At 31.6% G+C, this 10,556-nt stretch overlaps 3 protein-coding genes across 3 annotated transcripts in view; all 3 read right to left on the bottom strand.

Moving 5' to 3' along the window:
* Positions 1-2,933, bottom strand: part of LOC106109115 (estrogen sulfotransferase-like) — a 4,929-nt gene extending 1,996 nt beyond the window's left edge. The window contains exons 1-3 of the mRNA XM_013290518.1: positions 2,728-2,933; positions 316-450; positions 2-85 (exon numbers count right to left, since the gene is read on the bottom strand). Of these exons, the coding sequence (XP_013145972.1) occupies positions 2-85; positions 316-450; positions 2,728-2,815 (307 nt within the window). The 5' untranslated portion in view covers positions 2,816-2,933. The remainder of the gene's footprint in view (position 1; positions 86-315; positions 451-2,727) is intronic.
* A 490-nt stretch (positions 2,934-3,423) lies between these two features.
* LOC106109114 (sulfotransferase family cytosolic 1B member 1-like) lies at positions 3,424-4,478 on the bottom strand. The gene is made up of 3 exons (XM_013290516.1): positions 4,389-4,478; positions 3,924-4,098; positions 3,424-3,539 (listed from the first exon to the last, which is right to left on the bottom strand). Exons 1-3 carry the CDS (start codon positions 4,476-4,478, stop codon positions 3,424-3,426), a joined length of 381 nt encoding a protein of 126 aa, XP_013145970.1.
* A 3,049-nt stretch (positions 4,479-7,527) lies between these two features.
* Positions 7,528-10,508, bottom strand: LOC106109461 (sulfotransferase 1C4-like). The gene is made up of 7 exons (XM_013290970.1): positions 10,384-10,508; positions 10,067-10,207; positions 9,640-9,739; positions 9,250-9,557; positions 9,037-9,131; positions 8,758-8,938; positions 7,528-7,747 (listed from the first exon to the last, which is right to left on the bottom strand). Exons 1-7 carry the CDS (start codon positions 10,466-10,468, stop codon positions 7,638-7,640), a joined length of 1,020 nt encoding a protein of 339 aa, XP_013146424.1. The 5' UTR covers positions 10,469-10,508; the 3' UTR covers positions 7,528-7,637.
* Between the last annotated feature and the right edge of the window lie 48 nt (positions 10,509-10,556).

Below are 10,556 nucleotides of genomic sequence, written 5' to 3'. Positions count from 1 at the left end.
CGTTCAGTGAGAGGTATTGCGTTAGAGGTTTCATAGTCCAGGTCGTTTGCAACCATCCAAACCAGTTCTTGAGTCCAAGTTGTTCCTGCGAAAATCTTTTAACATTAGTGCAGTGTATTTAAAAAGCAATATAGATATAATAATACAAGAAATACTTTAAAACATCAAATCTGTTATTTCATAGTGTTGCTTAGATTCCAAATATCATCCCTATTGTGTTTTTTGTTGCCTTTATTATTGATTTAAGATAGTTTTTTTTTTTTAATAATAAGCATTTGATTAGAATAATGAGGAGTTATAGAAACATAAATTTACCGGAACGTGGATAACTGGTGATGAAAATATCAGTCGGTCTGACTTCCATGTTATAGATGTTGGAGGCTTCTTGTTTGTATTTGTGCGGCAGAAAGTAGCCCTTGGGGCCCACGCGGACGAACCCGGTGTGTTCACCTATATCAATTGACAGCTGTTTAAGTAAATAACATAAAAATAACACCTGCCGGAACACCTGTGCAACATTGTTTATTCTTTTTTACACAGACTGATCGGAAAAAACATGCTTTTCCAATTTTTTTTTTCGGCAATGGCAACACAAGGAAATGAACTCATTTATGACATCCTACTACTATGTGCCAGTAAAGAACGTCTTTTTCGTTACAAAATAACTTTGTAATAACGTAATCATTACATAGTTAACTTAAGCTATGTTGATTAGATTCGAGGCTGACGAAAACGGCCTTGTAGTGGCTTTCCAAAGTATAGGCTATAAGGAAGTTGGCGAAGTGAAATTTAAAAATAACTGATTGAAGGCTGATCTAACTTGAAAAACACAATTACTTTAACAATAAAACACGAAGTAGGAAATAATAAAGTTAATCAAGTGAGACTCAATCTCTGAAACCTATAAAAAATTACATTATCATTTACATAATTATTTTAAGAATTACAAAGTAATAGGTAGATTGGACAACTATTATTATCAAAAATAAACATTATCATATTTACACCTTGTAATTTGTAACTGTTTTACAACTAAATCATTTATGATAAAATTGCATAAAATCAACTTAGTTTAGTTGGTTTGAAAGAAATAGACGTAATAGGGTCGCAGTACAAGTTCATTGACCGATAAGTCTCTGGACTTGCGTTGATACTCCTCATCTTAACTGTACTGCATAAATATTCTAAGATGAGTGATTAAGGCGATAACTACTGAAAGAAATAACTTGTATGTGCCCAGATGTTCCTATTACTCAAGTGCCAAGTAAAGCTGCTTAAAATCAAGCCAAAACATGAAACTTTAATGATAAGTTTAGATGGATGGATGTTTCTTAGAATTTGTAGCCTAAACGGCTGAACGAATTTCGATGAAATTTAGCATATATGTAGAAGATAGTCTGGAAGAACATATTCACTTTGGTTTTTTCAGTTGGAACTAAACGCCCGCGACTCTGTTCGCTTGGAAGCGAAACCTAGTTTAGACATAAAGTGTAGAATTCATGTCAAAAGGTTGTTCATAGTAGTTATTGTAATAGCGAAAACACAACAAATCAGGAACAAACGTATACAAGTCGTTGAACTTTAATCAATATTACTACATGCGTCGTTTTAATTGTCAATGATGTTTATGGATGATTAAATCTAAATTAAAAACCGATTTCTGTATTTTTATTTTGTACATAAACTACCGTTATTCTAATAGCGTAAACACCATTCTAGTAAAGAAGATAAAGTAAATTTGACGACACTAAATCATGTCAAGTGTAAGTGAAGTCAATGCTCTTTGCATGATAATGACGATATATCGATAATTCATTGACAATTAAATAACTTGAACACACTGCCGACCCTGTTCCACTCAAGTCGTGATGCTACAATCGGTAGTCGCTGTCTGCGCGACCTACATTTCAATTCGGCGTCACTTTCTCCATATTGCGATCATTAAAAATCTAATTTAAAACTCGCATAGGCTTTTAAAATCTTATCTGTCTAAAGACATACAAGCCATTGTTTTTGTTTGCTTTTTTCTATGCGTTACTTACGTTGCTTAATTTACTTTATTTAAAAAATAACAATGTCTATCAGAATTAATAAAATTTATTACCACTGTGTAATTTTATTTTGAACACTTATGTAGACCTTAAATAATGTTTATATAATATAAGTCTATATAATATATAGACTTATAATAAGTTATATAAAACTAATTGGTTGCTATCTTTGTATGCAAATTACGATTTGCCCTTAACGATAAATGTTTAAAAACACATTGAATATTTAATAAGATTTATTTCTTATAGTAAGAAAATAAAGCAACTCATAATTTATATAAAAACTTAATTTACTTAGTTCAAACCTCTTCATTCAATTAATAAGAGTAACAATCTTATTAATAGGGGATTTGAAACGATATATTTATTCTAAGCAATTAATTCAAATTATTCATGTTATTTATTATTGATAACTCAATTACACAATGCATAGTACATTACACGTGTTCTACTAACTCGACAAATAAACAACTAGCGTGATAGACTAAGCATTCTTAAATACTTTTATCGTAAAACATGATGCGTTAAAGTTTTATTTTAAAATGTTTTGGTTATTTTGTTTATTTCAAATAAAAATAACGATATAAAAAAGAAATGATAATTTCGGGTTTGTGTTTTGATGGAGAATAGTGAAATTAAATATTTTAGTTAGAAGGGTTATGTAGGGCAAACTTACCAGTGAAATATTTCATTAATTCTTCTGCTTTTTTTGATTCAACATCATTTATCTCTATCGGGAAATTGTTATTGCTTGAGTTTTCCATTTTTTGGTACAAACCTTATTAGTAAACCTGTTTTTAAACTGTTATTTATATTACGACGATTATATTTATGTCAAAACTGTTAACAGCGAGAAAGCGCGCGCGCCGGACCCGGTTTCGCGTCGTACTGAGCCTCGGACCTACAACTTCTAACTTTAATGCAATTGTGTCACCTTGATCTTGTCTTACTGTTGTAGGTAAAAATGTAAACAAAACAAATCGAACTAATCATGCAGAAATTAGCTAATCGAATGTAAGATCGAAGGTCTCAAGTTAACTGCATTTTGTTTTTTTTATATCTACCTACATCTTTTAGTGTCTAACCAAAGTCTGATGTAACCTTTCCTTTACCTTCTCTAGTCTAATTTAATAAGGCAGATTCTTTAATGTTTTAGTTTCTTGCAGATGATGATATATATGCATAACACACTACATTAATTTTAATTAAATAATGCAATGTTTAAGTTTCATAAATTGCTATTCTATATTTGTAGGAGTGATGATAATAAACGATTATGATGTTAAGTTTTTTTAATAGCTTTAAAGGAATTAAAAGTCGCTAACACATTTTTGGATAAGTAAAATCTTTAATTTTTTAAATAGTACAAGTTTTAAGTATTAATTTGTTCAAAGGTGAGGTCGGTATCGCGCAAGTTGTCCGCCATCCATCGTTCTGCCTGTTGTGTCATTTCTTCATCGAAATACTCCTTCCAGTTGCCCACCTGACCTATTAAAATATTAAAATTACAATAAACTTTTCATATTTGGGTCATTTAAGTATTATTTTAGTTTCTCAAACCAAAATGAATTAAAACAATAGGATCGATAGAATTATTGAGGAAGTAATTCAACATATATCACCTAAATTAATCGAAATACGTATTTATTAAATTTTAATTGTTATTGTAACACTTCTATTATTTTAAAAGTGGTCGTTTTGAAACTCGTTAACATTCACTTTAATAATAGTTAATTTCGATAGTTGCAGAATACATTAATATATTATTCATATAAACTTTTGATTTATGCAAAAAGGAAATGTGAAAAAAAAATCAAGTTGAACTATAAAAAAATAAAGTTTCGAAAAATTTAAAGGTATCTTTTATTTTACCTTTTCTTATAAAAGATAGGTTTCCGTTAGCCAATTTAGTTACTTCTTCTAAATTGACCGATTTGTTCTTTTTGAAGTTCTCAATATTTAAATGATCGCATAATTTTTCTATCTGTTCTTCGTTGATGTCTTTCTCAAGGAACGTCGCCACGCGCCGCACTACCGCGGCCAAATCCTACAACAACAAAAACAAAGTATCTAATAAAAATATTAGTATTAAAAAGTTGTACGAACAATCTTTTGAACTATCATTGTTATCGAAGAACTAGCTTTCGACCGCAACTCCCTCCGCGTAAAATTAAAAAATAATATAAATCATATCCTTTATTACTGACAAAGTAGCTTTTTAATGGTGAAAGAAATTTGAAATCGGCCCAGTAGTTTTTGAGTTATTTCATTACAATCAAACAAGCAGAGTTTCCTTCTCTATAATATTAGTATAGATAAAAGTGTTATTTGAATTACCTTAGACAATTCTTCATAGAACAAAAACAACATATTTGGATGATGTCGCCTTTGCCATGCTTCTTTCACGTGCTTGAAGTACGGTGACATGATAACTTAAACAACACATTATTTCGTATACTGACAAGCTACAGAACCTAGTATTAGATAACAGTTAATGTGATTAGTTTTAAAATAATTTATGCGGATGTCTTGTGCGTCGGATTAAATAGCATTACACAATCCGCTGCTCGTTTTCCCTTTCTTGCTACAAAAATGCCATTTCAAACTTAACAGTGATAATTTAGGACATATCAGGACAATGTATACAACTCTATTTGAAGTTATTGGTTTGTTAATCACGAAGTACAGCCCGTTATCACCAACTAGTCCCTAAAGTTTTCGTAAATACGATTGTTTGGTTAAGGGTCTCCCTAAATTTAAAACAGAATTTTGGTAATACCTTATCGTTACTGAAATAAAATCATTACTTTAGTGTTTTCAAATGCTGTTTAAGTAATCCCTAAATTTAACGGAAGATCGGCAAAATGGCTGTTTGTGTTTTATTTGATTCGATATTCGTTTCTACTTCCAAAATAACTGAAAAACTTGTATTTATTATAACCATAATATTTGTTTCAGCGGTAAAGGGTAAATGTACTTACTTAGATCTTTCATAAGGAGTTCCCACGTATCTTTAACGGTTTTGGTTTCATCGCTGTATTTGAATAACTTCGTATGATAAGCAAAGGAGACGGCCACATCGCGAGGATCACGTGCTATGTATACTACTTTACAAGTATCAAGAAGTTTAGGTGAGAGTAGAGATAGCGGCAGGTGTGTTTTGAAGAACCTCGGCGATTTCACTAATTCTATATTTTTGTCGCCTTCAAGGTACACGAGTTCGCATAATCTCCGTGATGTCTCATCCTTCATTAGTACGGACAACATTTGTTCCGTAAAATAGACTCGGTTCCTATGAGAATGTTTCATTTTTAGTATCTTGTAGATTTATAACAAACTTACATAATCTCATTTCGGACAACTGAACTACTTACTCTAAGAATACATATCGATCGGTTAGTTTTCTTTGATATGCAGTATCATAATCCAAGTTGTTTGCGATCAACCATATCATTTCTTGCAGCCATGTTGTTCCTGTAACGTATATTTAATTTTTATAAGGATTTGATTCAGTAGTTAGTAGGTAATTCCATTTCACCTTACCTGATTTAAAAAAAGAATTAACGAAAATATCGTCAAATCTTAAATTCATGTTGTGTATATCTTTAAGAGGTTCAGCAGATGTGTTTGGGAGCAGGCAGCCTATTTCACCATATCTACACATTACCCTCATATGTTCATCTGAAAGATATTGTAAATTGTAACCAATAAAAACTTGCTCCGTGAAATTAAAATAGACTTAATATGATAGAGCCCGGCTTGACATATTCGCACTATAGGGCCACCTCTTCCCAAGCCATACCACGACCACACAGAAGACAGGCGTCTAGTGGAAGTATTTTCGCGATTCGTCTGATGAGTGCGTACCGGAAGCCCCACACCATTTCCACAGTTTTCTTAAGAGGATAGGATGGGATGGAGAAAGTGGATTTGACGGCGGACGAGACGCATAGTTATATACACATAAAAATACAGAGTTTTTTAAGAAATTAAATTAATCACTTCATTAAAAAATATTAAGTATGAATTAATACGAAAATAGTTAAAACAAAGTTACAATTGCGTTAGTAAAATAAAAAGGAAATTAAAGAAATAAGACCAGCTTCTTCAATCTTTTTTATCCTTTCCTTTGTAGAATTTTTTGTACTTATTATTAGTTAAACCGGCAAAATAAGCAATGTCACGTTTTTGTGATTTTTTTTATGTTAATATATAAATTTAAACAAGTGCCTTTACTATCGTGGGGAAATGCCTTACGCATACCACCATTTTGGGAACAATGGTGGTTATAAACAAGTACCTACCTCGACAAAAATCTTTAATTTGTTGATTTTCATCAGGACTTATATTTCGACACGTTATAACGAAATTTGACTCCATTTTAATGTTATTAAAATATTTTTTTGTTAACACCAGTCAATACTATATGACTAAAATAATGTATTTGAAACACCAAGGTTAATTTTAATTGCCAACAATGGTATTCAGAAGATACATATTAATTGAATAAATACGAGTTTGTATCAATGCAATGTGTGCGTGCAATATTTTAAGCGCGCACACCTTTCCAAACTATCGCACAATTGTTTAGTCGCACTTTGATTCCATGAGCGTAAGACGCGCATAATACTCGATTTTTAGATGTGGAAATAAACAGTTGAATTGGCAGCGCTACATTCGACAATCGCACAATAGTGTGCGATAGTTTGGTCAAAGGTGTGCGCCCATTTTAAGCGCCGATTTTTTTTTAATGTCTGTTCTTGGCTAGTCAATGTTATGTTAATCATGGGTAATTTTAATATGTAGACCAAAAAAAGTGATAACGTTATTACTGACGGAGTCTTCAACTTTTTCGATTTCAATACTTTTATCTGGTTCGTAAAAAATATCGTTAGGCTTAAGCGTACCCACAAACATACAGATACAGATCAGTTTATAACAAAACTAAGTAGTTACTGCTGCTTTATTGTATTCCTTAGAGAAGATGCGGGGCACAACTGTACCCCTCGGGATTACCTTTTGTATTTTTTTTATAATATGGGGTGGTAAACGAGAAAATGGTCACCTGAATCCACCGAAAAGCCTAAATTTAAGACTAGCTATTGCTCGCGACTTTTGTCCCCGTGAAATTATATCCATAACGTAGTTAGTGTTTTTGAAATTGGCCCAGAAGTTTTTGAATTATTTCAATACATACCAAAATACAATACTTTTCGCTTTATAATATTAGTATAGAAGTATAGATATAAAAGATCTTTTGATTATATGTTGTTTTTTTATTTTTAATGCAATTGTTCATTATAATACAATAAAAATAAGTTGATTCATGTTGATTTTATATCAACACTTTTATATAAATTCGACATGACTTATATTTTTTTTATCGTATTATATGGTAGTTAGTTTAATTACAAACAGGCGTTTATTAATTGCCAGAGAAATAACTAACCCAACCAAAATATGGGATACGTAAAAGAGAGACTTTTGTAAAAGTTGCTTTAATTAATGTTATAAAACCTTAAACCACATAAATTTTAATAATATAACCAGTTAAAAAACAATTGAAGCTAAAGCTTAGTATTTTAATCAGAAGTTAGGGAATCTTAAGTCTGTGTCTCTCAAATTCTCTTCCATCCATTGTTCTGCTTGTTGTGCCATCTCCTCGTCAAAATGTTTCCTCCACCCACCGACTTTCCCTAAAAAAATCAAAACAAAATTGCAAAAAAGCTATATGTTCTTTATTATATTTTCTACAATGTAAGACCACACAGCAGTGCTTATCTTTATCAATATCAATATTTCAAAAATAATCTTTTAATACATTTATCATCGGATATAATAAAAAAAATTATCTATCTATCTAGTACATATTTCTTGTTTATAGCTCTCACTTTGCGGATTGGGCCAGTGTCAAGTGCACAAGCACTACAAAAACTACAAAGTTTTATTCTAATTTGGGAGAAACTGGCAACAAAACTCTGCTTATGAAGATGGTAAAAAAATGTAATATACATGGTGTCCGGAAAAGACATGACTACCATAGATTTCTGTGTCCAAAGTTGCTTCGTTTGGGCTTTTTAGCTAATTATTTTACCTCTATACAAATATGTCGAATGCTTTTAACAGATTTTATTAATATTGAAATAATGTTTTTTTATAAGATAAACGTTAATTTATCTTAAGTGTTAACTTTTTGTGGTGATCCACAGATATACAGTCATCATGGAGCTCGGAAACTTAAATGTCAAAACTATTTTTAATCATATTTTTGTTATCGTCTGTATTATGACTTATTTTTTTCTTAAATTTTTGGTTTCAATTTGAATAAAATCTGTTAAGACTTTCATATTTGCAAACAAAGAATCTCTGGAAGACCATTGTACGCGTCTTTCCTGGACACTCTATATAATATTTAAAAAAACTCAGCGAATACTTTGGTATCAAATTTGCAAAACATTACATTATTTCATAAGCAATAAGAAGCAAAAGTATGTTTTGTGATCATGAGATTGCGTTTTTTAACATATCGATATAAAATATGACTGATTAAAATAATATAGTTAATCCGAGGCATATCACTAAATCGTAATCAGTTTAAACAAAACTAAGAAGACCATCTGGCTTTCAACATAAAATATTTCGATAAATATTTATATTCCTATATAGGAATCGAATGACACCGCACCATTTAAAATTGTTAAATTACCTTCTCTTATGAAACTCCCTTTTGAATTAAAAACTCCTATTTGTTGCAAATCTTTCAAATTAACAGATTTGTTCTTCTTAAAGTTATCTATCTTAAGATGGTCACAGAGCTTTTCTATTTGCTCTTCTGTCACCTCCTTGTCCAGAAACTTTGCGATACGACGCGCGCACGCAGCTAGATCCTGTAAACATTAGAGTATTAACTAAGCCTGTTAATTTTAAAGTTCTGGTCAATATGGGTGGATTTGAAATTATATTTAAAAAAAACTATGACAATTACTTGGGAAAGTTCTTCATAAAATAAAAATAGCATATTAGGATGATTCCGCAACTCCCAAGCTTCTTTGAGATGTTCGAAGAATGGTGTCCAGGAAACTAAAAAGATTTTATAGATGTTAGTTAATTTCTTTAATATTTTGTACTGAGTTCTTATTAGAACACTTAAATACTTTATTTTAAAAATCCAACCTAACTGTGATTAAGTAATACTCACTTAAATCTTTTATAAACAAATTCCAATAAGTCTTGAAGTCACTGCCTTCCTTCAACATTTTCATCAGATCACTGTGGTGATAGAAAGAGACAGCGACATCTCTCGGGTCACGCGCCACGTACACCACCTTGCAGGTATCAAGTAGACGAGGTGATAGCATTGACAGCGGCAAGTGGGACTTGAGGAACCTCGGGGACGGCAGGTTATTCACATTATCCAACTTAAATACATTTTTCACCATACTTTCTATCAGCTTATCGTCCTTGAAAACGGTCGAAATCGAACCATTGTTCATTAACACCGATGACCTGTTTATCAAATATAAATATGTCATTAGCGTTAGAAATGTTTATCTGGTTTCAACTATCAATGGTGGTAATATCTTCTTACTCTATGAATGGGAACCGAGTGTTGAGAGTACTGGCGGCGGCGGCTTCGTAATTAAAATCGTTAGCTACCAGCCAGACCAACTCCTGAGTCCATGTTGTACCTTAAATCAATACTTCTAAACTTAGTCCTTTTTATTTAAAAATAACAAACGCAGAAACGGTTTATGATAGAGCAGGCACACATGTTTGACTAAACTATCGCACAATTGTTGTGCAATTGTTGGTTATTTCGCAGCCAATTCAACTGTTTAGTTGCAAACTAAAAATCGAGTAGTGTGCGTATTATATAACTTCATAGGAATCTAAGCAAGACTAAACAGTTGTACGACTAAACAGTCGAACGATATATTGCGTAGTTTCAGGTGTGCCCACACTGTAAATCTTATCTTCCTTTTTCCGTCTTGACATTTTTTCGTGACATCACTCACCGCATTTAGGAAAAGTAACTACAAATATGTCTGAAGGTCTCAAATCCATATTGTAAATTTCCGCACCGAGGCTTCCAAAATCTTTAGTAAACAGATATCCTTTTGGTCCATAGCGCGTAGTAAATAAGGCGAACAATGTATCTAGGGAAAAAAAGATTAACTATAATACTCTGATCCTCTTGTATATATCGCACACATTACATTGCATTATCTCAGTTTCCGGTAGATATTTGCGGGCGACAGAATAATAATCAAAGATAATAAAATAACTACAGATATAAAAGAATATATAAATAATTATTTCACGTATTCCTTACCATCATAATAATTTTTTAATTTTTCAATTTGTTCAGGATCAACATCGACACCCTTAAAAGGATAGCTCTTGTTTAATTCAGACATTTTTAACTAGTACAATTATTGTCCTGTTAGACTCAATACCTGAAATAACAATATTTAATAAAGTGTGCTATTATATTAGTGTGTCGTA

This window comes from Papilio polytes, unplaced genomic scaffold (assembly GCF_000836215.1).
Source record: "Papilio polytes unplaced genomic scaffold, Ppol_1.0 DF821289.1, whole genome shotgun sequence".
Lineage (NCBI taxonomy): Eukaryota > Metazoa > Arthropoda > Insecta > Lepidoptera > Papilionidae > Papilio > Papilio polytes.
Note: the sequence above shows the minus strand (reverse complement) of the source record. Positions and strands in the feature narration are given on the sequence as shown.

Coding starts and splice junctions, on each gene's coding strand:
- LOC106109114 (XM_013290516.1), bottom strand. CDS start 4,478: ATGTCACCGTACTTCAAGCACGTGAAAGAAGCATGGCAAAGGCGACAT. Junction 4,099..4,388: donor TCTATGAAGAATTGTCTAAG/GTAATTCAAATA, acceptor TTGTTGTTGTAG/GATTTGGCCGCGGTAGTGCG. Junction 3,540..3,923: donor CCTATCTTTTATAAGAAAAG/GTAAAATAAAAG, acceptor ATATTTTAATAG/GTCAGGTGGGCAACTGGAAG.
- LOC106109461 (XM_013290970.1), bottom strand. CDS start 10,468: ATGTCTGAATTAAACAAGAGCTATCCTTTTAAGGGTGTCGATGTTGAT. Junction 9,558..9,639: donor ACTCGGTTCCCATTCATAGA/GTAAGAAGATAT, acceptor TTTGATAAACAG/GTCATCGGTGTTAATGAACA. Junction 8,939..9,036: donor TTTATGAAGAACTTTCCCAA/GTAATTGTCATA, acceptor TAATGTTTACAG/GATCTAGCTGCGTGCGCGCG.